The sequence below is a fragment of the Pan paniscus genome, chromosome 15 (assembly GCF_029289425.2).
Source record: "Pan paniscus chromosome 15, NHGRI_mPanPan1-v2.0_pri, whole genome shotgun sequence".
Taxonomy (NCBI): Eukaryota; Metazoa; Chordata; class Mammalia; order Primates; family Hominidae; genus Pan; species Pan paniscus.
Window position 1 is genome coordinate 24,812,710 of NC_073264.2, and position 27,422 is coordinate 24,840,131.

The 27,422-nt window shown below is 53.4% G+C and overlaps 1 protein-coding gene across 1 annotated transcript; it reads right to left on the bottom strand.

The window, feature by feature from the left end:
- On the bottom strand, window positions 1-25,703 carry MYH6 (myosin heavy chain 6). Its single transcript, XM_034937302.4, has 37 exons — window positions 25,503-25,703; window positions 24,109-24,252; window positions 23,705-23,861; window positions 23,582-23,609; window positions 23,193-23,304; window positions 22,779-22,871; window positions 22,198-22,261; window positions 21,831-21,929; window positions 21,180-21,283; window positions 20,947-21,085; window positions 19,185-19,453; window positions 18,731-18,901; window positions 17,207-17,516; window positions 16,081-16,151; window positions 15,708-15,795; window positions 15,503-15,620; window positions 15,234-15,357; window positions 14,810-14,946; window positions 12,602-12,857; window positions 12,200-12,442; window positions 11,876-12,052; window positions 11,447-11,592; window positions 11,097-11,187; window positions 8,594-8,983; window positions 8,134-8,260; window positions 7,930-8,048; window positions 7,398-7,594; window positions 6,694-6,877; window positions 6,297-6,462; window positions 6,068-6,192; window positions 4,854-5,162; window positions 4,472-4,675; window positions 3,460-3,585; window positions 2,986-3,261; window positions 1,765-1,860; window positions 968-1,102; window positions 1-603 (listed from the first exon to the last, which is right to left on the bottom strand). Exons 1-37 carry the CDS (start codon window positions 25,701-25,703, stop codon window positions 580-582), a joined length of 5,820 nt encoding a protein of 1,939 aa, XP_034793193.1. The 3' UTR covers window positions 1-579.
- Window positions 25,704-27,422: the final 1,719 nt, after the last annotated feature.

A 27,422-nucleotide genomic window follows, 5' to 3' on the forward strand; every position in this document is an offset into this window, starting at 1 on the left:
CCTGGGGAAGACAGGGAGGGGGCTCCCTGGGAGTTACTTCCTAGGGGCTGACTAGAATGGAATCTCTCCCATCTCCTTTCCCATACCTTAATTCTCAGCCAGCTCTGAGCCTTTTCTGGCATTGGTGGAAAATTCATTTCAGAAAGAATGGGTGTCCTAGGACACCTTTAATCATTGCAGCCTCAGGGGTGGGGTAGGTGGAGAGTGGCTTCAACTTCGGCACCAAAATTCTATCTCCTAGCATCTTGGACTGGCTCACCATTTTGATGCCATTGTTTTCTTCACTTTTGAAATTTCTCCCTCTCCACCCTTGTGTGGTTGACTGAGCAGAACTGGGACTCACAGCTGTCCACGTCAGGCAGAACACCTCACTCCTCTGCACCTCGGTCTCCTTCCTTGTGGATATGGGATGCCTTGGCTCTGGCAGCTCTGATACAGGGGCTGCGGGCCTCCCTCCTCTCAGGCCCCCTACTGCTCTGATCCAGGATGGACAGCTGGCAGGAAGGACAGATGGGCTCAGGCAGAGTTTGGCATTCATATTTATTACAGGTTGGCAAGAGTGAGGTTCCCGAGGCAGTGTCACTCCTCATCGTGCATTTTTTGCTGCAAAAAGAATAAGAGGTGTGAGGGGGCAGCTGGCAAGAGGGAGAAGTGTGTGGGGACAAATCCCTGGGGCTTTCAGAGACCTAAGGGAGATGCCCTTGGAGGGAGAGGCAGGGCCCCAGGGATCTTGTGGTCCCACGTTAGAGGCACTTTTGGTTTAGGGGGATGGAACTGGGGATCTCTGCAGAAGTTCCAGTCAGTGGGGGGCTGTTTTGAGCAGGAGAGTGGATTCTCAGGTTATGTAAGCTATGGGACCCTCAGAACTGCCTACATATAGGGCAAGCAGTGCCCACTCTGAAGGGCACCCATATCAGGGGGCATGCTAATGTGGAAGTGACTAGTGAAGCCCAGGGGAGGGACCCACCTTGGCACCAATGTCACGGCTCTTGGCTCGAAGCTTGTTGACCTGGGACTCAGCGATGTCCGCCCGCTCCTCTGCCTCATCCAGCTCATGCTGCACCTTGCGGAACTTGGACAGGTTGGTGTTGGCTTGCTCCTCCTGTGGTGGGACAGTGGGGATGGGTGAATGAGCTGGAGATGGGCTATGGGATTCTCAGCCTCTCAACCTGAGGTTCCAGCTCCCTGTCCCTGAGGCACCCATGCCTCATGCATATTCCTGCAACAGCCTTCCCAAGGGTATCCTGCAACTGCTTTGCACTCTTCTCAAACATGTCCAGCACTCAGAGTCCTTCACGGCCATCCACTGCCCCAGACAAATCCCATGCTGCCTGATCTGGGCCCCTTCAGAATCCTGTTTTGCTGCACCTGTCCCGGACCCCAGCTTCCTGTGCAGGCATGCTAATCAGCAACTCACATCCACCCAGATGTCTTCCCCACTGCCCCACAGCTAGCTGGGTCCCCTTCTAGGCCCAATTCCACTGCCACCTTCCTGCCTTCAGCTTTGGCTGCCCCATGTCCTGCACTAGCATCTACACTGCCTTCTGTTGGGTTATGGTATCTGAATTGTAAGCAGCTTGTAGGTGGTGCCTTTGTTAATTCAGAACACCTGACAGCTCTGAGCATACCAGATGTGTCAAATAAATGTTTGAGAGTTAAAGTTTATAGCAAACTCTTTGTCCAGGCCCCTCTGTAGGAGATATTCATTGGTTCTCACAAATAGTAGGTGTGTTGATGAGAAAGGGAAGAAAGCTCTGAACTCACCGCCTCCTCGGCCTGGCGCTTGTAGGCCTTGACCTTCAGTTGCAGCTTGTCCACCAGGTCCTGCAGCCGCAGCAGGTTCTTTTTGTCTTCCTCTGTCTGGGGGTGGGAGGGTGGGAGAAGCCGGTTTGGAGGGGGAGCAAATGCAATCACCTTTCCCTCCTCCATCATTTAACTCTTCTCCCCTTGCCTTTGCTGCCCCTCCCTGCAACGATCCAGGTCAAAGAGGTGGTGGGGAAGATTCTCTGACTCTATCGTAGGTCAAAGGGGCAATGCAAGGTTGTCAGTCAGGGATCCACAAAGCGATGAAGGCTGAATTCGTAAAGCTAGAAGTAGGGGGAGGGGCTCAGAACCTAATGGAATTCCCTAATGTGGTAATATAAAAGCACCAGGTCTGTTCTAGCTCCAATCTGGTGGATAAAGCTCCAACCTGGACTTACATAGGTTCTCTTGGCCAGTAGTTCTTGACCAGAAAAGGAATGCAGAAAGAAGGCGGTATTATCATAATCCAGATTATTCTACATTCTAATATATTGTACTGGGCCAGAATTCAGGCATTGGGATCACTGGCTCCAACGTCACTCGATCATTCCTATCTCTTTATCATTGTATGTGCCAGGATGCCATTTCTACTTCTGTCCACAAATCACTCTGTGGTTCTGTATCTGTAACCTCTTTCTTGTGCCTCTGGTATCCATCTATCAAATGGACTGACACCCTCGTCTCCTTGGCCTTTTCTTCCCAGGTACACTGAAAATAACGGGCCAAGGGCACAGCTCTCAGCTATGCAAGTGGAGGTTTTAGAGCATTCTAGGGTCCTCTTTCTCTGTGGCCTTCTCTTTGTGTGCCAGAAGTTCCATGGAAGATTTCCGGGTCTTTTCCCCTGCCCTGACTCTTATCCCCACAGTCGAAGGTGGAAGGATTCTTTGAACTGTTCTGATGTCTTCATGGTAGCACTTTGAGTTATTTAAAAAAAAAAAAAAAAAAGAGAGAGAGAAACCTGGGGAAAGACTAGTTAGAAGGGTTTTCAGGAAGTAGAAGTAGATTCTTCATTTGCTGGAAAAACTCATAGACTCAAGTCAAACTGACTGCAGAGCGTGAGAAGAAGGTTAAATCTACCAACAGCATCTCAAGGAGGAGGTGAGAGGAGCCCTGTGCGGGCGGGGCAGTGGGGCCAGAGAAGAAACTTCCACATCTACTCCTGGCCTCTGGCGCCCGCCGCACCTGGTAGGTGAGCTCCTTGATGCGCCGCTCGCTCTTCCTCATGCCCTTCACCGACTCTGCGTTGCGCTTCTGCTCGGCCTCCAGCTCACCCTCCAGCTCCCGCACCCGTGCTTCCAGCTTCTGCAGCTGCTTCTTGCCGCCCTTGAGGGCGATCTGCTCAGCCTCATCCAGCCGGTGCTGCAGGTCCTTAATGGTCTGCTCCATGTTCTTCTTCATGCGCTCCAGGTGGGCGCTGGTGTCCTGCTCCTTCTTCAGCTCCTCTGCCATCATGGCGGCCTGTGTGCAGGAGAGAGGTGGCAAGGAACATGGGCCAGGGGCCGGGGCCTTTTGTCCCCCAAGGATCTCCTTTCTCCCATCAGGCCCTCAAATCCACAGAACTGCAGAGTTGGCTTGGTGTTACAGCACAGTGGCCTGGCCTGGACCCAAGGCCTTGTTTGTGTCTTTAGAGGAGGCAGAAGGTGGGCAGTCACTTACATCCGTGATGGCCTTCTTGGCCTTCTCCTCGGCGTTTCTGCACTCCTGCACTGCCTCCTCCACTTCCGACTGGAGCTGGGTCAGATCCGACTCCATCTTCTTCTTCTGGTTGATGAGGCTGGTGTTCTAGACATGGAGAGAGAAAAATGATCAAATATATACTACACTTTGTTACCTGATTTCATACCCTTTCTCCAGAGAGAATTAAAGGTGGTCATTTTTTTTTTTAAACAACAAGCCCACTTTTAGACTATTGATCGTTTTGTACCTGCTTTCCCTTTTCCTATGAAAGTGCATACATTCTAGACATTATATCTAAGATTACTAAACTCTGAAAAAAGACTTCAAATAGCAAAAGGTCTGCAGTATTACCCTGGAGCTCTTTAGCAACATGTTTACATAGGAGCATGACAATATTCCAAGGAAAATGGAAACAACTTTTTACCAGGACAATGTTCCAGAGATGTTTATAGCTATACCAAGAATGTAGTGGGGTAAGGAAGAGGGGATGAGGTAAGTGCATGATGTCATTCTCACACATACTAGATTAAAGAACAAAACTCCACAGGGCGCTGCAAAAGGTGAGCACAAAGTCTCATTGCAGAGTATAACTGAAAACAGTGTGGGTGGGATTGCAGAAAATGGTGTTCTAGCCAGCTTGGTTTGCAAGAGATGCAGTTATGCTTCTTTAAACTCCCAAACTCTCATCTTTACAGAGCAAGCCGGAGGCTGTCTTTCAGATCAAGAATATCAAATAACAGGATACATTCCACTACTCCCAGATTTGTGGCTTTGGCAGGTATCAGCAATCAATCATGACCCTCTTAGCTTCTAAGTAGAGACCGCTTTCTCAATATAATGGTTCTGCAGCCACCACAGATGAGAGTTGGCCTAAGAGAGGAAATGATTTGTGACCCTGGCTAGATGTGCTCACTTAGAACATCTGGCTTTTCTAGATGTCCTGGGCTCTGCACTCAGTAGGTTTCCACAAGGTGGCTCCTGACCCCCTCACCTGGGAATGCAGCAGCTGCACCCGCTCGCTGGTCTCAATCAGCTCCTGCTCCGCCAGCTTCCGGGACCGCTCTGTCTGCTCCACCACGGCACGCAGCTCCTCCAGCTCAGCCTGCAGCAGGTTGTTGCGCCGCTCCACGATGGCGATGTTCTCCTTCAGGTCGTCGTTGGCACGGACCGCATCGTCCAGCTGGATCTGGGTGTCCTGAGGATCAGGAGAGTGGGTGTGAGCAGAAGCCAGCCTCGATGCCCTTCACTGAGGGCACCTGTCAGAGGTCCCTGCAGTAACCTAGGGGCAGGAGGAATCTGGTGCCTGTATCCAGACACCACTGCTTCTCCAGGCCAGTCCCCCCTGGGTGAGGGGACCTCCCGCCCCCATGTACCTTCAACAAGCTCTGGAGGCTCTTGACTTGCTTCTGGGCCTCAGCGGCCATGCGGTTGGCGTGGCTGAGCTGGATCTCCATCTCATTGAGATCTCCTTCCATCTTCTTCTTCACCCTCAGGGCCTCGTTGCGGCTGCGTGTCTCTGCGTCCAGGGAGGTCTGCAGCGAGTCCACCACCCGCTGGTGGTTGCGCTTGGCCTGTTCCATCTCCTCGTCCTTCTCTGCCAGCTTCCGCTCGATCTCTGCCTTGATCTGGTTGAACTCTAGCTGGGCCCGGAGGATCTTGCCCTCCTCGTGCTCCAGGGAGGCCTGGGAAGGGGTGGGGCGAGGGCGGGCAGACAGGGCACAGGGCAGGGTTGAGAGGGAGGATGAGAAGATACACGGTGTCAGCCAGGACTATCGCCCAGAGAAGAAGAGCTGAGAAGAGATGGGGAGGTGGGATCTGCACCCCATGCCCACCACGGTGCTATTGGGGAGAAAGTGCTGGACTCTCTGGGCTTCCTCTGTCAAGAAAAGGGTTTGGACCTCACAATTGCCAGACCCTCCAGCACTAACACTGCATAAATTCCTGACCTGTCTAAAGTATTATAGAAAAGGGAGGAATTTTTATAACCACAAATTCAAAATTTTATCTTGTTTTCCAGGTCCCTCACCCTTTCCTGAGAAAAGTTAGAAGCCCAGAAAACTCAGGGCTATTCCCAGGTGCTTAAAAATGAAGAGTAACAATAGCTAATATATATTAAGTGCTTAAATGTGTTACCTCATTTAATCTTTATAATAATCATGTGTAAAATCATATGAAGTATGTACAGTTAATTCCATTTTACAGATGAGAAAACTGAGGCAGAGAGAGATTAAAGATTTTGCCCAACGCTGCAGTGAAAGTCCTCAAGCTGTGTTCCAACTCAGGCCTGTTTGACTCTGGAACCCCACACTCCTACCCACTGTCTAAGTGGTTATTATTATGGCCAGATTCCAATTTTTAAAACCTGGTGGGAAACAAAACCTTTGGCCTCTAATCAGACTGACATTTTCCTTTGTGCAGACCTTGGCTTTGGAGGTAGTCATGGGTAGTGAATAGTGGGTAGATAATGTTGAACAAAGAATATGGAATGAATAGATTTTGTCCTGGGGTCAGGGTCACCCCCAGGTGAGGGAGAAGTGGGAGACAGTGGCAGAACAGGGATGGGGTGCAGGGAGTTCTCGGCCCTCACCTCTGCCTCCTCCAGGGCTGACTGCAGCTCCAGCTTCTCCACCTCCAGCTGTTTGCGGACCTTCTCCAGCTCATGCACATTCTTTCCTCCTTCTCCTAGCTGCTCAGTAAGGTCCGAGATTTCCTCTGGGGACCAGAGGGCCAGAAAGCTCAAAGCCTGTGTTCCCCCTGCCCCTGCATGGCCCTCCCTCCCACCAACTCATCTCTGGCCTCTTGGACCCCCAGCACACCCTGAAGGTTCTTGTTCTCCCGCTTGAAGGTCTCTAGGTGCTCCAGGGACTCCTCGTAGGCGTTCTTGAGCTTGAAGAGCTCTGTGCTGAGGGAGCGAGCCTCCTTCTGCGAGGACTCCAGCTCCGACTGCGACTCCTCATACTTCTGCTTCCACTCGGCCAGGATCTGCCCGGGGACAAGGCTCACTCTTCAGCCCCCCAGCCTTAGCTCCCCAGCCCTCCTGCTTCCCAGTGCCCCAGCCCCCAGCCTCAGCCGCATGTCCAAGATCTGTCCCTGGTCCTGAGCCTGGGCTTAGCCCTCCTCCCCCACCTCCAAGGAGGATGGCTCTGGCCTCTCACTGAACCCCTCATGCCCCCTTGCCCTGCATGCTGGCTGCGGCCCCCACCCAAGGCCCACCTTGTCGAAGTTCCTCTGCTTCTTGTCCAGGGCTGCAGCAGCAGCATTGGAGCGCTCTACGTCCACCATCAAGTCCTCGATCTCATTCTGTAGCCGGTGCTTGGTCTTCTCCAGTGAGGAGCACTTGGCATTAACAGCCTCCACGGCCTCCTCGGCTTCCTGCAGCCGCTGGGCCAGCTTCTTCCTGCCCAGGTGAGGGTGGAGGGTGTGTGTGTGACTCTACTGGGCAACACTGCAGCCTTGGGTGGACCTTCTTCCACCCCCTCCCTATATCTCCTTGAGACACCGTAAGTCCAGCCTAGCAGGAGCTGAGCCTGCTCGTGCCTGGAACAGAGTCCGCCAGCACGGGCTGCCCAGGCGTCCCCCCTACCTGCAGTGGCATCTGGGTGTCAGTGCCCCCTGCCCTCACCCCCCACACAGGCTGATCGACGGTAGCTCCTCTGACCAACAAGCTTTTTGCTCGTCTTATACGTGAGCATCAGGTATAACCCGGGCCAAAAGCTCGCCCGTCACAGGAAGTGGGTCAGGGCCAGCCAGAGTTCACAGAGCAAAGAGTTCAGGCTTTCTTCCAAGCACTTCTGTTGCCCTCCGAGTTCCTCCTGTCTCTTCCACTTCCTTCTCATGACCACTCTGCCTGTCCCCACCCCAGGTCCTCTCGCCCCTTCCTCTCTGAGAGTCAGGTTAAGGGGGTATCTGGAGCTCACTTGGCCTCTTCGAGCTCCTCAGTCCGCTGAATCGCGTCCGTCTCATACTTGGTCCTCCACTGGGCCACCTCCGAGTTGGCCTTGGACAGGACGCGCTGCAGCTCGGCCTTGGCCTCCGTCTCCTCCTCGTACTGCTCCCGCAGCAGGTCGCAGTCATGCCGGGCCGACTGCAGTGCGTGGGCCAGGGCGTTCTTCGCCTGGGGAGGGGTGGGCACCAGGAGGTGGGAGGGACTCCCTGTGCCCCATTCTCTAGATTCTCTTCTTATCTAGTACTTCAACCAAGCCCAGCCTTATTCACCATGTGGGCTGATGTGGCACCTCACTGTTTGAGGAATTTCCCAGTCTGCTAACCCCATCCCCTTACGAATAAGAAAAGAGGCATTAAATGACGCTTAGCTGCAGGGCAGAACCTAGACTGGAGGGTCTTTCCCTTGCAGAGGACTCTTTCCAGCTCCAGGCTCCATTTCTGGCATTGAGGTGAATTGCCTCAGGGCTGCCATGAAGCCTGCCCACCCTCCCCACTGGGCCTCACCTTGCCCTCCTCCTCCAGCTGCCTTTTGAGGTCCTCCATTTGCTGGGTATAAGAGAGCTTCCCCCGGGTCAGCTGCGAGATTAGCGCCTCCTTTTCCTCTAGCTGCCGGGCCAACTCTCCTGGAGGTGAAATGAGGGGCTTGTGGGCCATTTCACAAGTCATGTCCTGCCCTAGGCAGGTGCAGGGCTGGTTAGGGGCACCCACCATTCTCGGTCTGCAGCTTGGCTCGCTGGGTGGTGAAGTCATTGAGGGAGCGTTGGGCCTCTTCTAGCTTCACACGGTACTCATTGGCCTGGTCCTCCAGCGTCCGAGACACTTTCTCCAGGTTTGCCTTCAGGAAGCAAAACAGGAAGGGTGAGTGTGGGAGGGGCTGAGTCGACCAGAGGAAGGAAGAGAGGGTCAGAGATGGGGAACGCCAGAGGGCAGGAGGGGGACACAGAAGGTGTGGGAGGGCGCAGTCTGAAGAGGGACTTGAATTAAAGAAAGGAGGAACATGAAGAGATAGAGAGGGAGAGGAGAGCCAGAGAGGGGCAGGGGAGACAGGAAGAGAGACCAAAGGATGATAAAGAGAATGAGAATGACAAGGGAGATGGCAGAGAGAGAAGGCATGGGGGAGGCTCCGCTGTGCAGAGGAGAGGGCGAGGGGAGGCCGAGCAGAGCCTGCCTTGGCCTTGATGATCTGCTCCATGTTGGAGGTGACGTCATCCAGCTCCAGCTTGAACTCGCTCTTCTCCTTCTCCAGTTTCTGCTTCACCCGCTGCAGGTTGTCGATCTGCTCACCCAGCTCGGCCACGCTGTCGGCGTGCTTCTTGCGCAGGGCCGCGGCAGTGGCCTCGTGCTGCAGCGTGGCCTCCTCCAGGTCCCGCCGCATCTTCTGGAACTCGGCCTCGCGCTTCTTGTTCATCTCGATCTGCACGGACGTGGCCCCGCCGGCCTCTTCCAGCCGCTCGCTGATCTCCTCCAGCTCCCGAGACAGGTCTGAGCGCAGCTTCTCCACCTTAGCCCTGGCGGTGCGCTCGGCCTCCAGCTCCTCTTCCAGCTCCTCGATGCGTGCCTGGGTCAGACACAAAGGGCTCAGACCCACCGGCTGGACCCCTCCACTGGAATCCCCCCGGCTCTGAAAAGCTACCAGAAACTTAGGTTCCTCTCAAGCAGTGGTTCTCAACTAGGGGCAATTTTGTGCCCCAGGAAACAGTTGGCAATGTCTGATTGTCATGTCTTGGTGGGGCTTGCTACTGGCATCTAGAGGGTAGAGGCCAGGGATGCTGCTAAACTTCCTATAATGCATAGGCCATCAGTAGGAATTTGGTTGAAGCTCCCAAGGGCATCTCAGACCCAGTGTGAGTATCTGCAGCCCCAAATCCTGAGAACCTGTGGTTGAAGGGGGATCCGGGTATTCTGTGAGATCAAGAAGTTCTGAGTCCCCAGATTCACTAGGCTCTGTTGCGCTATCCATAAGACAGGAAAGTGAGTGCTTGTATTTTACAAATATCTGTGACAATATGCCTCGAAACAATGAGATACCTTTGCAATTCTCCAAGTTAACCACAAAGTCCAATCAACCATATTCCTTGCTCTCCCAGGCTTGCTGTGTTTATGCCCAGGGCTGGGTTTCAACATGATTGCTCCCTTCCAGGCCAGGAAAGTGCTAGCAGGCTACTCTCCTCTTCACCTCATCTCCTCATCCTCTTTAAGTGCCCTTACCTCACTTTTCGGGCCTTAGCCTTGGTCTTGACTAAATTGGGAGAATATCGTATCTACCATTTTGATCTGTTGTCTGGCTAGCCAGGAGCAAAACGGGGGTTCAGTGGAAATCCCTTCACCTCGGGTTATGGACAGCTTTAATGGACTGTTCATGGATGGGTCCTACAAGCAGCAGAGAGGACCACCATGCCTCTGCTCCCAGGATGGAGAAGGTGGGACTTCTGAGCAAGATCTTGGGGATGAAGGAGGAGCCATAGCCTATTGCCGAGACCTGATGAGATTAACAGGACTGTTATTCTGTGTCCAAGAGGCCAAAGAAGTTGCCCAGACCTAGGGTAGAAGAACCTGAGGATGGCCCGATATTCTAGCTAAAACCCAGAAGGGGCATCCAAGAAGATGGGAGGGCAAATTACTAATGAAGGCAGGCCAGTCCCTGTGCAGCCCCAGAGGAGTGGAATTGTGTTCATACATTACTTGCAGCCTGGGCCATGGGCCTCAAGTGCAGAGGGGAGACTATCTCTTTCTACCAGCCACAGTCTGCCCCAAAGTGAGAGGACAAGGTCCTGCCCCAGTAGCCGAGTTCCTGTTGCCCTTGGGGTCACTATGTCCAGACCTGGCCATGTAGCTTCTGTAGCTCTATAATGGGGATGGCAGTGGACTTCCAGGGCTCTTCTGACAAACCCGATACTAAAAGCACATTAGGGTTTGAGGTTCATTAAAGCTAAGGGAGACTATGGCTGTTCACTAAATCTTGAGCTGCAGAGGAATGAGAAGGCCATTGAGAAGACAAAACAATACCTTCTTAGGCTAGTGGCTGGCTGACTTCTCTAAATTGGGCTATATTAATATGATACTTGTATAGAATTTCCTAGTTGACAAAATGGTTTCAAATACATTATCCCCTCTGGTCCTGTGTGGTAGGTATTGTCAGTCTCATTTTACAGGTGAGAAGAGAATCTGAGGATCAGGGAGGGTAAGTGACTTGCTCACGGTTGTTGGAATTGGCTCTTATCATGAATGCCCTATGGGGACTCAGCCTGGGTTAGTGGCTGGGGTTAGTACCGGGAAGAATATGAACAGAGCAGCTCACAGGAAGGTGCTCCTTGAAGCCTTTTTTTTTTCACCCTGCGTTCAGAGGGCAGAACTACCAGAGGAAGGGTTAGAGGAGAATAGAGCTCTATCATTTGTCTTAGAGTAGAAAGTCCCTGAGGCAGAGCAGATCTCAGAAGGAGAAGCCCTTTAGTAGGTATGAGTCCCCCTTCTCAAACAGTTTTGCTAACGTAATGTATTCTTGCTCCACGGGGGAAGGCTAGTGTTCCTGAGTGCCTGTAAGTCAGGGATGGTTGGGTCTATGAGGCTGCCTGGAGTTCCAGATATTGTGTAGAACCCTACGCAGCTGCTGCAGCCTCAGTTACCTCAGGGCTATTGAGCTCCCACTTTCATGCACTGGGAAAAAAAGTCACCTGGTTTTCCTTCAGTTTCTTCTGTAGTTGAAGGGCCAGCGCCTGCTCATCCTCAATCTTACTGTTCTGCTGATTAATGTCAAACTCCTTCCTGCAGGAGAAGGGTGGGGGTGGGGGAGTGACAGGTAGCCTTCCTTCCTCTGGGGCTCATTCTTTTCTTGGCCTTAGTATGCCAGAATCGGCACCTCCCCCTCCCCTCACCAGCCCAGAGAGTGGCGGAAGAGGGCTGTGATTGACCTCATTCCCAGCGTACCCAAGGCAACTGTGGCCAGTGGAGGCGCAGAACCCTGCACTCTATCTACCAGGCCAGACACCTCCATTAGCCCCTCCTGGCCACCACAGTCTCCTACTTCTTAAGCTTTTCTTCCAGCTGCAGTTTATCATTTTCCAGGTCCATGATGCTCTCCTGGGTCAGCTTCAGGTCGCCCTCCAGTTTCCGCTTTGCTCGCTCCAGGTCCATGCGCACCTTCTTCTCTTGCTCTAGGGATCCCTCCAGCTGTTGGAGGGAAGAAAATAAGCAAAGTGTGGAAAACATGAAATCCATAGTGTATGCTCTTTTGCCTCCTTCTAAACTTGAAGTCCAGTGGGATTGGAAGTCAAACCAATAGAGAAATCCTGCAAGCACAAAGGATTCAGAGACCTACTGTAGTGAGGAACTACAGAAAGCAAAAAACTTCAAGGGCCATAGAAGTTAATTCTAGGGATCAGGACTTTCTGGGCCATTGGTGTTGCCTGCAAAATCTTGCTCTGAGAGCAGGAGCATGGTTCTTACTACTCACATCATCCACCTGCTGCTCCAGCTTGACCTTAGACTTGGACAGGCTGTTGACCTTGTCTTCCTCAACCTGAAGGTCATCCAGGGCCTGCTGATGGGCCTCTTGTAGAGCTTTCTTCTCCTTGGTCAGCTTAGCGATGATTTCATCCAGCCCAGCCATCTCCTCTGTTAGGTTCTTCACCTGCCGGCCAAAAACCCATCCCCTTTAGGGTCAAAGATCACCAGCCTGGAGACATCTGTAGGGACCTCCATGCCGAGGACCAGGACCACACTCTAGTCTGGGAGTCTTGAGGAGACCTGGGCTGAAGCCAGAGGGAGCTGCCCTCACCTTGTTCTCTGTTGCATGCTTCTCCTTCTCCACCTTGGCCAGTGTCAGCTCCAGGTCATCAATGTCCTTCTTGAGCTCTGAGCACTCGTCTTCCAGCTTGCGCTTCTTGGCAGTGAGCTCCGCGTTCATCTCCTCCTCATCCTCCAGCCTCTCATTCATCTCCTTTACTTTGGCCTCCAGCTGAATCTTGTTTTTGATCAGCTGGTCGCAGCGCTCCTCAGCATCATTGAGGTTGTCTTGTTCCTGGGAGAAGAGAACAGGGAGGAAGCTGATGGTTAAAGAGAGGAGACCTAGGGTCTTAAAAAGAGCTGGCACTCCTAGACTCCCAGTCCCTGGTCGTGAGATGGGCTATAATCTAGGGGAGGGGAGGAGAGGGCTGAAGAGATAATTACGTGGCCTCACCGCCTGCACTTGGAGCTGCAGGTCATTCTTCTCCTGCAGCAGGGACACCATCTTCTCCTCCAGCTCCTTGCGGCGAGCCTCGGACTTCTCCAGCGTCTCTTTGATGCGCCCGAACTCTTCCTTCATGGTGGCCATCTCCTTCTCCGTCTCTGCGCTCTTCAGCAGTGGCTTGATCTTGAAGTAGAGCTTCATCCAGGGCCAATTCTTGACCCCCATGAAGGCCCGAATGTTCCACTGGATTACCAGCAGGGCATCCCTGGCAAGGAAACGTGGAGGCAGGGTGGGGCACTATAAAAGAGAGCTTCCCAATCATGGGCCCTACTAAGCAAGTTCGTAGGCACGTAGACTTCCTTCTTGTGCACACCCACCTCCAACATCACTACACTGAACATGGAGTTGCTTGATAAATATTTATTAATCAATTTGATGAAAGGGCAGTTTATGTCCTCCCAGCTGGGATATTAGTGGTAATGGAAACTACCACTTATAGAATGTCTACTCTGTTTGGTTTTTCTATTCTCATAAGAACTTCAAATATGTTAAAAATTATGTAGGGGTTTACATATAAGAATGTCTATAATAAGTATGTAAGTTATGCAGCATGAAAGCAAAATGACTATCCACGAACCTACCACCGAAACAGGAGCTGAAATGTTACCAGCCATTGATCTACCTGTGCGTTCCTTCCTACACCCCTGTCACCCCACCAGGAGCAGCCGCCACTCTGAATCTTATTTTTCCTTTCCTTGCTTTTTCAAAAATTACTTTAACCACATATGAATGTATCTTTATTTTTATTTTACTTTATTTATTTTGAGATGGAGTTTCACTCTTGTTGCCCAGGCTGGAGTGCAATGGCACAATCTCGGCTCACTGCAACCTCTGCCACCCGGATTCAAGCGATTCTCCTGCCTCAGCTCCTGAGTAGCTGGAATTACAGGTGCCTGCCACCATGCCCAGCTAATTTTTGTAATTTTAGTAGAGACGGGGTTTCACCATGTTGGCCAGGCTGGTCTCCATCTCCTGACCTCAGGTGATCTGCCTGCCTTAGCCTCCCAAAGTGCTGGGGTTACAGGCATAAGCCACTGTGCCCAGCCATATGTATGTATCTTTAAACAATGAATGGCTGGTTTTGATTATTTATGAGCTTTATAAAAATTGCATCATACTGTATGTATCCTTCCAAGATTTGCCTTTGTTTACTAACAATATGCTTTAATGTTCAAACATATTGTATCATGTAGTTGGAGTTCACATCTTTTCACTGTTTTATAATATTCCACTGAATGACTGTAATACTATTTACCCATTCCCCTGTGGATGGAAATTCAAGTTGTTTTAAGATCTTTGCTATTATGACCAATGCTGCTAAAAGATTATTTTTCATGTCATGGTGTACATGTATAAGAGTTTCTCTGTAGGAATGTACTCAGGAGTGGAATGGAGAAGTATGCAGCTGTTCAACTTTTTTTTTTTTGAGATGGAGTCTCGCTCTGTCACCCAGGCTAGAGTGCAGTGGCTCGATCTCGGCTCACTGCAAGCTCTGCCTCCCAGGTTCATGCCATTCTCCTGCCTCAGCCTCCAGAGTAGCTGGGACTACAGGCACCTGCCACCATGCCCGGCTAATTTTTTGTATTTTTTTTAGTAGAGATGGGGTTTCACCATGTTAGCCAGGATGGTTTCGATCTCCTGACCTCGTGATCCGCCCGCCTTGGCCTCCCAAAGTGCTGTGATTTCAGGCATGAGCCACCGCGCCTGGCCTGCAGCTGTTCAACTTTAAAAGATAGTGATAAACTGTTTTCCTAGGAAGTTGCACTAATTTACACATCTGTAAGCAATGGGTCAGGCTTCTTAATTTTTGTCAGTCTAGTGATTTTTAAAACTTTTAAAAATTATTTTTCCTTTCATTTTATTTTTATCTACTTGTTTCTTTCATTTTTTAAAATTTGTAGACCATCTGAGCAAGCAAAGTCTAGTGTTTTAAAATGGTATTTCATTGGTGTCTTAATTTGCATTTTCCTATAGAGACGTTTCTTTAAAAAAAAAAAAAGAAGAAGAAGAAGAATTCGCAATGAGATTCAAAGTGGTAAAGTAACTTGCCCAGGCCAGCTGGTAGGTCTGAACCCAGGTCTTCTGACCCACACTAGTTGACATTGCGGATCTGCCTCTACATCTCTAGTGCATGCCTCCCTTTTCCTCCTGTCTCACCTGCGTTCCACTATCTTCTTGAACTCAATGCGCATGAGCTGGCCCCGGGCTTGGGCCTGCATGCGCGTGATGATGCGGCTCAGCCTCTCATCCCGCATCTCCTCCAGCAGCCCAAGCAGCCCTGCCTTGAAGAACACCTGCAGGCAAGGGGTAGATGCAACAGGCCGCAGCCTCAGAGGGGAGTATCCAGGTTGGAAGAAGAGAGTGGAAGACCCTGGATGAGCTCCCAGGTGACCCATCACCCCATGCCTTCTAGAAGTAAGAGTAAAAATTTGACAAACAAGACCGGAAATGAAGCTTGGGTTTCAGCCCTTGATAAGGTTGATAAGGAAGCCAGAATTAGGCTTCTGCCTCCTAAACTCCTCTCTGCTCCACTCAACATGGCCACCTGCCCTGCAACCACCCAATGGGGCTCTAGACTCACCTTGGTGTGGCCAAACTTGTACTGGTTGTGGTCAATGTCCAGAGAGCTGAGCAGTTTCTCTGTCCCCTTCCTGCTATCAATGAACTGTCCTTCAGGGATGGCCGCTGGGTTCAGGATGCGATACCTGAGGAGGGAAGTGTCCAGAGTCACCCATGCTTTGCAGTGATCTGCTCTGCCCACAGAATTCCAGGGTCACCTGCAGATCCCATTCCCACCAGGGCAGCCTGGCTCCCCCTGTTCTATGAGCTCTGGGGCACCCTCATACCCACCTCTGCCGGAAGTCCCCGTAGAGGATGCGGTTGGGGAAGCCTTTCCTGCAGATGCGGATGCCCTCCAGCACGCCATTGCAGCGCAGCTGGTGCATGACCAGGGGGTTGTCCATCACCCCTGTCAGGAGGGAAGGGGAAAGGGTCAGCCTTAGGGTAAAGTGGATGCCAGCTGTCCTCCCCAGACTAAGGTCTTCTCCTGGCTCACCTGGAGCCTTCCGCTCATTGGGGATGATGCAACGCACAAAGTGAGGATGGGTGGTCCTCAGGTTGGTCATTAGCTTGTTGAGATTTTCCTGGAGGCAGATGAAGGTGGGGAGTTAGGAGCCACAAGGACCATCCCTTAGGCCCTTAAACCCTGGTCCCCAGACACTCTCCACCAGAATCATCAAAGGGACAGGGGCTGCCACATAATTTATGACGTGAGTTCAGGCTTTTGTGGAATCTACACACTAAAAAATGACTATGTAGCCCTAGCTTCTTTCCTCATCAAACTCAAGCATCAGAATAGGTGGTGCAGCGAGAAGTCTCTGGGCTGGGCCGTTCCACCAGGTGTCCTGGCACCCCTGGGCCCTTCTTACCCGGTGGAGAGCCGACACCGTCTGGAAGGATGAGCCCTTTTTCTTGCCTCCTTTGCTTTTACCACTGTCCCCTAAATAGCGAGAGGAGAAATAATCAACAGGAGCTGGAAAATAGAGGAGCCCTTGGGCAGAGGCAGAGCTCTGCTGCTCGCTTGGTAGCTCTGAGACTTTGGGCAAGGAATTCTCCAAGATTCAGTTTACCATGAGGATGACAGTAACAACTTCCCAAAGTTGTAAAGAGGATTAGATAAGACCACGCCTGTAGGGCAGCTCACCAGTGCTTGCCCATAGTAGGCACTGACATACATCAGTGCCCTTAGCTCTCCCTCTTCTAGACTTGCCCTTTCTTCTTATATCTTTCCACATTCTAGTTCTCCTCCTCCTCCTCCTCTTCCTCTTCTTCCTCTTCTTCTTCTTCTTCTTCTTCTATTTTTGAGATGGAATCTCACTCTGTCACCCATGCTGGAGTGCAGTGGTGCAATCTTGGCTCACTGCAACCTCCATCGCCCGGATTCAAGCAACTCTCCTGCCTCAGCCTCCCAAGTGGCTGGGACTACAGGCAGGTGCCACCACCCCAGGCTAATTTTTGTATTTTTAGTAGAGACGGGGTTTCACCATGTTGACCAGACTGGTCTCGAACTCCTGACCTTGTGATCCACCCGCCTCGGCCTCCCAAAGTGCTGGGATTACAGGCGTGAGCCACCACGCCCAACCTCTACTTTTCTTCTTACACTTTATCCTCTTCATTTCAAGCCACATCCTTTCTCTTCCTTTTCTGAAGTGGAGGCTCTTTTGTTCAGTGTCCTCTCAACATTTGTTGAGAACTCCCACATGCATCGTTCCCTGCTGGGCATGGTACAGGGATGCATGTGCCACCCTCACTGACCTCCAGTTACTCCCCATCTTGAGGAAACATGAGACAGCTATATCAACACTCATAACACAAAGTGGAGAACGGCAGGTGCTACAGAAGCCCAGCTGGACTGTGGTGAGGTGAGCCAGGAGGTGGCTTGACTCACGGGCTCCCCTGTGCCTGCCTCTGGAGTCATGTGCTTTGAAGCAGCAGGACCCTGGCCCTTTGTGTCTTCAGAAGTCCCCTGGCCCAGTGCAGGGGCTGCCTGCTTACCAGTATCGGCAGATGCGTAGGAGGAGAAGAGAGTGGCCATGAGCTTGAGGGAGGACTTCTGGTACAGGGCCACAACAGTCTCATTGAGAGGATCCTTGTTTTTTTCCAGCCAGCCCAGGATGTTGTAGTCCACAGTGCCGGCGTAGTGGATCAGGGAGAAGTGGGCTTCCTGCTTCCCCTTGATGTTGCGTGGCTTCTGGAAATTGTTGGACTTGCCCAGGTGGTTGTCGTACAGCTTGGCCTTGAAGGTCATGTCAGTGGCCTTGGGGAACATGCACTCCTCCTCCAGGATGGACATGATGCCCATGGGCTGAGGGCAGGGTGAAGAGGCAAAGAGAGAATCACTGAGCACACTCCCAGGCTTCCACAGTCCCATACCCTGACAGGAAAAGGACTCTGGAGCCAGTAGCGCTGGCCTGCTGAAGGGGCGCTGTGCTGGTACCTCTTACCCTAAAACAGGAAGCCAATATTCCTGGAATTTAAAAAGCCCCTTCCTCCTCCTTTCTGCCCAGTGGGTCCAGCAAAGAGTCATGCATTCCTAATCACCCCCACAAGGCCCACAGTGCCTCACAGCACAGCCCCTTCTCTCTGATGGCTCACTGCCCCAGAGGCAGGAGGGCAGGGACAGATGTGTGTCAGAGGCACCGGGCCAGGCTCTGTCTGTATGACACCAGTAGCAATTCTTCAAGGGTTAGATAGAAGGATCCAGGTTCTTCACCATAACACTTCCAAAAACCTGGTGGTTCTTGATTTTTCTTGGGGCAGGAATCCTTTTAAGAATTTGTTGAAGCTAAAGACTGTCTCTCCAGAAAAACGCATGTACACACACACACGTACACACACACACATGCACAAGCACACACATGTATGTATGAATGTACACATGCTTTTTTCCACACACAGTTTTATGGGATTCTGAGGGCTCTGAAACATGAGAACTCTGGTTAAGAATCTGGATAATGACCCAAAGCATGTGGGGAAGCTCCCATTTTATGAAGGCCGTGGCTGGGCTGGGTGTGGGTCAGACAATCTGGGCTCTGGCCTATGCTGACAAAGAGCAGAGGTTCACTGAGAGCAAGTCAGCCCCGGCCTATGGGGCCTCCTGCCTGCAGCCTTGTCTCTTCTGAGGAATGCCCATAAGCAAGAGGGCTGGAGACTGGCTTATTTCTCAACCAACAGGAAGGTGGTGGGAGGCCAAACATCTCTAATTTCAGCCTAGGATCTTTCCATGAATGACGCTTCTCATGGGCGGTCAGAGGGGCCAGGGGCCTCTCCTTCACTACATCTCACTCTTAAGACACTGAGGGGACCACCACAAAGGGGCATAAAGTGCAAGGTCCTGGGAAAGGAAGAGTTGGGGGGATCATCCTGTTCATGCCCATGACTTCACAGTGGGGAGAAGCTGGGCCTGGAGAAAGGCCTGGGATTCTTGGGACTCTAGTTTCTTGGGTGTAGAAGGGACTCAGCCACCACTTTGTCTGGATGGCAGAGGAGGGGGCATAGGTGGTGAGGCCAAGGAGGCACCTTCTCGATGAGGTCAATGCAGGCCTGCAGGTCCATGCCAAAGTCAATGAATGTCCACTCGATGCCCTCCTTCTTGTACTCCTCCTGCTCCAGCACGAACATGTGGTGGTTGAAGAACTGCTGCAGCTTCTCGTTGGTGAAGTTGATGCAGAGCTGCTCAAAGCTGTTGAACTGCAGGAGGCATGAGGGGTGGGAGCAGTCAGAAAGTGGGTGTGAGTGGCCATTGGGGCTGTGCCCGTGCACTGTGCCGAGCCCAGCAGGGTGTGGCTGGTCCCCTCCATGTCAGGGCAGTAGAGGAGGGCTTCCCCTGAAGACAGGGACAATGACTGCCTCTGTCACCACACAGTCCCCACTGCCTTCCCATGTCTGGTCCACAGCTGGCTCTCAGCAAATGGCTGTTGAATGTAGGAGCAAGCGAGTGATTGTTCTCCCACTCCCAGGGGTCCCAACTCACGTCGAAGATCTCGAAGCCAGCGATGTCCAGGACTCCTATGAAGTACTGGCGTGGCTGCTTGGTCTCCAGGGTGGCGTTGATGCGCGTCACCATCCAGTTGAACATCTTCTCATACACTGCCTTGGCCAGAGCCCCGATGGAGTAGTACACCTGCTGCACGCTCTGCCCCTTGGTGACATACTCGTTGCCCACTTTCACCCGAGGGTGGCACAGCCCCTTGAGCAGGTCAGCTGAGTTCAGCCCCATGAGGTAGGCCGACTTGTCGGCATCTGGTTGAGAGGGAAAGGATAAGTGAGCACTTCCTTTTTTTTTTTTTTTTTTTTAAGATAGAGACTTGCTCTGTCACCCAGGCTAGAGTGCAGTGGCACGATCTTGGCTCACTACAGCCTCCACCTCCTGGGTTCAAGTGATTTTCCTGCCTCAGCCTCCCAAGTAGCTGGGACTACAGACATGAGCCACCATGCCAGGCTGATTTTTGTATCTGTAGTAGAGACAGGGTTTCACCATGTTGCCCAGGCTGGTCTCAAACTCCTTACCTCAAGTGATCCACCCGCCTTGGCCTCCCAAAGTGCTGGGATTACAGGCATGAGCCACTGCACCTGGCCTGAGTGAACACTTTCAGGGAGTGAGCCTCCTTCCCTGTCCTGGGGCCAAGACTTTAGGAAGCATCAGGTCCAATTTCTTATCCTTAAAGAGGAAGAAATCAAGGCCTGGAAGAGCACAGGGCTTGCCTTGGTTACTCAACCAACGTGTGCCTGAGTCAGGCTGGAGCGCAGCCCCCTTATCCGGCCCATGGCCTCTTGCCACAACTGGCTCTTCTCAGTTCTGTCTCTACATCTGTGGCGTCTCTGGGTCAGGTCTTTCACAGGCACTGCTGTGGGCATATCCCCACCTTCACCACATCCCTCGCCTCTCCAGGGCAAGGGTGTGGCTGAGGGGCTAGATGTCCTCTGCTCCCTGTCTCCTTCATTCTCTACCCCAGTGTCTAGCCCTGGACTGGCCATGCTGTCTTCTCCATCCACATGCTACCCAATCTGACTGGCTGAGAGTATATCAGACAGCACCACGCTCCTACCCTCAGCCATCCAAATGTGCCACCCAACATGAGGATTTCTCTGTTTAGAGTAGGAGTTATTTGGTGTGATTTCAAGAATGCTGTAATAACTGTTGGTGTGTTATCATGAACCCCAGCTTGACACTTTGATCTGGGCAGACTTGGAGAAGGGTCCTTGAAGGTAGGGAGGAATGTTCTTGGGCACCTGTCTAGCACTGTTTGCACCTTCACATTTTCTCAAAGGACCTCACAGTAGCCACCAGAGGAGTGAGGAAAGATTGTTGATCCATTTCACTGAGGAGGAAACTGACACACCAATGCCCTGGGCTGTGTCCTGACCCCTGGCCCACTGCCTCCCAAACAGAACATGGTATGAGCCCACGAGGGGCTTACCCAAGGGCTGGGCAGGCAAAGGCCCTGCATTAGTGATGGTGACGTGCAGAGCTCAGGGGCTGTGCTTCCTGGGGCTGGGCGAGTCTTGGGCACAGGAGGAAAATTCCCCACCTCAGTTCTGGTGAGTGCAGCTGGGGTTGAGGAGTTGGGATTGTGGTGGACTCTGTCTGCCCACCTCTCCCACGTCCCTGTCCCTCACCATCCCACAACACACCCCACTGCCCCACAAGCCTCAGAGTCTCTGGGATCTGAGTCCCCCAGAGAGCCTGGTCAGCACCTCAGGCCTTCCCAGGGCTGCCTGCCTGCCCCTTCCACCTTCAGTGCCGTCTGGCTCCGCCTGCTCCTCCCGCTGCTTCTGCTTGAACTTCATGTTCCCGTAGTGCATGATGGCTCCCGTCAGCTTGTAGACGCCAGCTTTCTCCTCTGAAGTGAAGCCCAGCACGTCAAAGGCACTCTGAGACAGAGCGAGAGACAAAGAGGGGGGTTGGAGCGGTGGCCCCAGGAGCTCCTGGGGTCCCTCGAACGGCCGCAGCAGCCCCCTCACTCACATCGGTGGCCATGAGCTCCTCGGAGTCATCAATGGAGGCCACGGACACCTCTCCCTGAGACACGAAGGCGTAGTCGTAGGGATTGTTGGTGACCAGCAGCATGTCTGCACCAGGCAAGGGGTGAGGCAGGGGCAAGGGGGCAGGCGGAGGGCAGGGAAGGGGCAGGGAGAGTTGGGAAAGGGAGGGAGGGGCAGGGAGGGGTAAGGGATGGGGTGAATGGAGGAGGGGAGGACAGGGAGCAGGGAGAGAAGAGAAGTCAGCAAGGACCAAGGAGTGAACCCAGAGGAAGTGAAAGGGTAGAAGAGGGGCCCTGGCAGGGGCTCCAATAACAAGGAGGAGGGAGGGTGGCAGGGGAGTGACACATGGGAGATGGGGAGGCAAATAAAGAGGAGAAGGCAAAGACAAGCCGAGGGAGGAGTGGAGAGAAGGGTGGCGAAGGAGTGAGGTGTGTGACTGCACAGGGAGGCGAGAGGAGATGCAGGTGGTCTTGGGAGGGAAGGGAGAGGGAGCCGGCGGAGTGAGCAGAGAGAGAAGGGAAGTGAGCAGCAAGGTGGGGCACAATGGGGAGCAGGAGGGCCCTGCCCTGCATGCAGGAGTCTTTGGGGTGTGCAGCAGGGACAGCAGTGGGTGGGGGGTGGCAGGCAGGTTCACCCAGCAACTCCGGCTTCTTGTTGGACAGAATCTGGTAGAAGATGTGGTAGTTTCTCTCAGCTTTCAGCTGGAAGATCACTCGGGACTTCTCCAGCAGGTCTGAGGTGGGCGGAGGGGAGGAAGGCAGGTGAGGAAGGAAAGAGAGTAGAGCCAGAAAAAGGTGGCCATGGGGGCAGAGGGCAGGGGGCACCCACAGCTTGATGAAGAGGGCCAGGCGAGAAGATGTGGCTTAAACAAAAAGGATCCTAAAGCCCAGAGGCAAATGCAGACAAAGCAGGAGATGGCAGGAATGATGAGACTGGCCGCCAGGCAGGGAGAGAAGGCAGAGGGGGACCTGGAGGGTGGCAGCCTCCCTGCTGGTACTCACAGGTCTCTATGTCTGCAGAAGCCAGCTTTCCAGTGGCCCCAAAGTGGATCCTAATGAATTTCCCCTGGGGACGAATGGGACAGAGTGAGGGAACTGGCGGGAAGGACAGAGTGAAATCCTGGTCCTCTATTCAGCCCAGAAGCCCTGGATGGTTCTGGAAATGTAAACGACTTCTCTGGTGTCTCAGTTGAGTATAAGTGAAGCCGGGCAGAGGATGCCACCCTCACACACTGTGCAGGGACCTCCTAGTGGAACCTCGGCCCACAGGGGAACGCACACAGAATGCCTCCTGCTCATACCTCTCATATGATCTCACCTAATCCTCCCAGTAATCTGCAGGGTGGATATTAGTCCCCCTGTTTCACAGGTGAAGGAACTAGGGCTCAGAGAGGTGTAAGGACTTGCTGAGCAAGTGGAAAGTCAGACCTTTGGCTCCAAAGCCTATGCTCTCTTCCCACCAACGTGTGCATGTTGATATCCCAAAGCCAGATACAGTACAATCAACTGGGTGTGGCAAAACAGCACCCCCTTTTTCTTGTCAAGGCTGGATGAGGCCATTGGGAGTGGTCAAAGGCACTCACAAAGCGGGAGGAGTTGTCGTTCCGGACAGTCTTGGCGTTGCCGAAGGCCTCCAGAGCGGGGTTGGCCTGGATGATCTGGTCCTCCAGGGTGCCCTATGAAAGGAGCAGAACTGCATGGGTTCATCCTCCATCCACCTCCAGGCAGTGGTGAGAGGGCAGGGAGGCTGCCCTGGCCCTGAGGAATGGGGGTGCGGGGCTGGGTGAACCGCTGGTGGGTCTGCGACTCCGCAGGATCCTACCCAGACCTCAGGGTGAGTGTCTCCTGTCAGGAAGGTCTTCCATACTGGGCTGACTATCAGGAGCCCAGCTCAGTGTGGCTGTCCCCAACACGTCACAGGGAGGGGAGGGTTAGGGGTAACTCGGGTCGGCCTGCCCCCTACCCCTGTTCTGCCGAGCCTGTGTCCCCCATGGCACCTTGTTCGCATTGGCATTGTCCTTCTTGCCACGGTCACCTATGGCTGCAATGCTGGCAAAGTACTGGATGACACGCTTGGTGTTCACAGTCTTCCCCGCCCCGGATTCTCCCCTGGGGGTCACAGAGACTAATCAAAACTCAGGATTCCTACTGTTCTCCATACAGGGCTCAGCATCACATGCTCCCATTCCCAGCCCGGCCATCAGAGCCCAGCACCCAGCAGGATTTGCCTGACATTGTTCATTGCTCTGGCACCCCTCTAATGAGAGCTCAGTGCCCCATGCTCCCTGCAATCCCAGCCTTAAACCTCTCCTCCCAGCTACACCCTAGGCATCAGCCTGTATGCCCCTAGACCAGTCCCTTCTGTGGGAGGATGGCACTCGCTCACGTGATGAGGATGGACTGATTCTCCCGATCTGGAAGAAAAAAGAGGAGAAGCAATGGGGTCAGGGCTGAGGATCTGGGTGGGTGTCCGGGAGGAGGAGCAGAGACCAGGGGCCACCAGGCTCACCTGTCAGCATGTACTGATAGGCGTTGTCGGAAATGGAGAAGATGTGGGGCGGGGCCTCACTCCTCTTCTTGCCCCGGTAGGCAGCCACCACCTCGGCATTGTACACCGGCAGCCACTTGTAGGGGTTGACGGTGACACAGAAGAGGCCCGAGTAGGTCTGGAGCAGGAGACAAGGCTGGGCATGAGGTTGGTGGGGAGAGCCTGGGACAGGCAGTGGTGGCAGCCAGGCATGTCCCTGTTCACTCCAGCTGGCTCTGCTCCTCCTGCAGCTGACTAGGGGTGGAGGGGGGAAGGGGACTTGGGTCCCCTGGGAGTCTCTCCCCCTCTTCTTGGGAGAGCCCCCCTGGCTTATTTTGGCCTCCACGCAGCACAGGAAGCCTCTGCAGTGTGCAGGAGCCACTCACATATATCATCCAGGCTGCGTAGCGCTCCTTGAGGTTGAAAAGCACCGCGGGCTCGTGCAGGAAGGTCAGCATGGCCATGTCCTCAATCTTGTCGAACTTGGGTGGGTTCTGCTGCAACACCTGGTCCTCCTTCACAGTCACCGTCTGGAGGGGGCGCATAGGCAGGAGGATGAATGACCACAATCCCTCCGGGACCCTTGCCAGCACTGCCCACTGACCTCCTCCCAGGACACAGGGACTTGGCCTTGCTCCCCTTGCTCTGACCAGTGCCCCGGCCCCTACCCCGTATGTCCCCTGGGACACTTTCCCCAGATAATTTCCCTTCCCATTGTATCTCCCATCCTAGAGACTGTCTTAGGGTACCTTTCTCTTGCCAGATCCCCAGACCATCCTGGGGACACCCTGTGCCCATGACCATCACTCTTCAGTCCCTATGTTCCAAGGGTCTTGGGGCAGACCTGGAGATTGGGAGCTCTCAGATCTGTGCACACCTTATGCTGACCCCGAGGCTGTCTCCCGCGGGCGGCGCTTTAGGGTATCTGTTGCTCAGGGCAAAACTTCACCCCTGCTGGAAAAGTAGCTCACCCATCTACTCCACACTCCCCATCCATCACTGTTGGTGTGGTTTGATTGGCAGCAGTCAGTTTGCCATGCCCTGATGTCACTAGATCCTGCCAGTAGGTATTCCAGTGTTTTTTATAGTGGAGAAATCCGTGGATCTAAATGACTAAATGATTTGCCTGCACAGTGACTAGCGGGAGGCAGAGCTGGGATCAGAGTCAAAAGCCCCAGGGGATTGTGGCCTGTTATTCTACACTTCAATGGGTTGTAACATTCAGTCAACGAGTTCATGAGGCACACAGCCCTGAGCCGCAGCTGGTAACCAGGGGTGATTCTCTTGGCTAGCGTGAGCAAACCAGGGACCAGAGCTTCTGAGTGCCAGTCAAGGAGAGTGCTCAGCTCAAAAGTTTCTGATCTTTGTGTTCATCTGGGTCTAAGAATTACTCTTGATTTGGGTGAACGGAATTTGAGAAAGTGGACTCATGGAGGAAACTGAGGCACAGGGAAGAGGGATACTAGTGCAAGGGGGCATCATTTAATGCTGTGTCTGTGCCCTCTTTATCTACAAGACCCCTCTTAGGCGAACACTGAGGTCCTTCTTCCTCAGCATCCTCTCTGGCAAGGGGCACATGGCCCTGGGTGGCACCTGTTGCACCAGCTCAGGTCAATTTGAGAGGGATCAGATTCTGGGCTCCTCAAAGGAGCATGTCCTGGCATCCCCACTGGCCTTGGCTTTTCTCCAGCCCTCTCAGCTCCCCCTGCAAGTGGCTCCACCTCTGCATCTTCTTTCCCAAACCTCCTTCCCTTCTGCCCTGGCGCCATGCCCTACTCACCTTCCCATTCTCGGTTTCAGCAATGACCTTGCCTCCCTCCCGGGACAAAATCTTGGCTTTGACAAACTCTTCCTTGTCATCGGGCACGAAGCACTCAGTGCGAATGTCAAAGGGCCGGGTCTGGGCCTCTAGACGCTCCTTCTCTGACTTGCGGAGGTACTGGGCCGCTGCCCCAAAGTCAGCCATCTGGGCATCGGTCATCTTGGTGCTTCCCCTGGGTCAGAGACAGGAGGGCTATGTTACTCCTGAGGGAGCCCAGGCTCCAGCAAGTGGCTTTGTCCTCTGCAGCCCCCCTCCCTACCCCCGCGCCTCTCCTCCACCCTGGGAGAGGCACCTGCTGTTGCACCCACCCCTACTCAGGGCTCTGCTTCTCTTGCCCTCTGAGGTGATGCTGAAGGACAATCTCTGTAAGGGGTTTCCCTGGGGTGGCATTGGCTGGAGTATGCTAAGAGTTGGCACTGAGTGCTTGGGACAGCAGACCCCTGGTCCAGCAATCCGGCTCCCAGGAGAAGCATGCCCCGCTCTCTGCAGAGAAAATGGGGGCAGTTCTCACCTGGTTATCCCTTCACGGAGAATCCTGAAGAATCTGGACCGTGGGTGGAGCAAGGAACCATAGAGGTAGAGCCGGGCAGAGAGAAGAACAGATGAGGAGAGTGAAGAACAACAGAGGCAGGCCACCCGGGGATGGAGGCAGCCCCAGAGCGCAGACAGGCAGGACAGACCAGGGAGTCAGAAAGGGAAAGACGCAGAGGCAGAAAAGAAAGGGCGCCGAGTCAGTATGAGTGCGAGGGACGGGGTGTGGAAACAGGGTTAGAAGCAGAGAGGCAGGGAGGTGAGAACACGTGCCAAGAAGGAAGGGCAAGGGAGAGAGACAAAGAAGCATGATTGTGACAAGTGTCGATGAAGACCAAGAGGCAAGATAAAACCAGGATCAAGGGAAGGAAGCCATCCAAAGGAGGAGGGAAGATGGAAAGATGGAGACAACATGTAGGAGACTCAGAATGATGCAGAGAAAGAAATGGAGAGTCAGGGAAGAAGAAAAGAGGTTTCCGGGTTTCCTGTGGAACCTCCTTGTGTCAGGGGGAGCTTCCCTGGGCCTGGAGATAGGCAGTTTTAATAGAGCCCTTAGGCCTCCAACTGACCTGCACCCCACTCCTGGTGAAGGAGGTCCCTCACGGTGGGGGCTCTGTGGACGGGCTGCAGGGCATCCCACCCCAAACCTCCTCTTACCTGGGCCGCAGGAGTCTCTCTATCTGTCCTCAAAGCTCCAGTTCCTTTATATCCCGTTTCCCCCACCCTCTGTCTAAATTTGGAGTCCTTCCGGAGGGACCCTCCCTCCCACCTCTCTCCCCTCCTGGCTCCTCCTCCTTTGATCCTTTGGCTCTGGAGGTGACAGGAGGACAGCAGGGCCCCCTGATTTGCCCAAGAAAGGTCTGCTGCCCCAGCCTCTCTGGCTCCACGGCCTTTTTTTAGTCCTTGGGCACATTCCTCCCCTTCAAAGGGCTGATGAGCAGATAGTGGGAAGACAGGACCTTCTCACACCGCCTCTCCCACCCTGCCATGGCCCTTACCTCAGTTATTTTTAACCCGAAGGGTGAACTGAAAACATGGGTGAGGGTCACCTTCTCCTGCAGGCCAAATGCCTGTCCTCCGCCTCCCAACCATGGGCTTTCCTCCCCTGTTCCCCAGCCTCTCCTTCCCATTCTGACCTCCCTCACACAGCCCCAGGCTGGGAGCATCTTCCTGCTCTTAGTACTGGAGCCCCCAGTGCTAGGGACTAAAAGCTGCAGTATGGTGCCCAGGGAAGGGATCTGCTGTCCATCTCCATGGCTCAGTTTTCTTTCGTCAGGAACTTCTGTCCTGGCCTCAGTCTGCATAAGTGCCATGCCTGGTCTCCTTCTGTTCCCCAAGTCTTCAGAC

Coding starts and splice junctions, on each gene's coding strand:
- MYH6 (XM_034937302.4), bottom strand. CDS start 25,703: ATGACCGATGCCCAGATGGCTGACTTTGGGGCAGCGGCCCAGTACCTC. Junction 12,858..14,809: donor AAGAAGATAGTGGAACGCAG/GTGAGACAGGAG, acceptor TTTCCTTGCCAG/GGATGCCCTGCTGGTAATCC. Junction 1,861..2,985: donor TCAAGGAGCTCACCTACCAG/GTGCGGCGGGCG, acceptor TCCCACCCCCAG/ACAGAGGAAGACAAAAAGAA.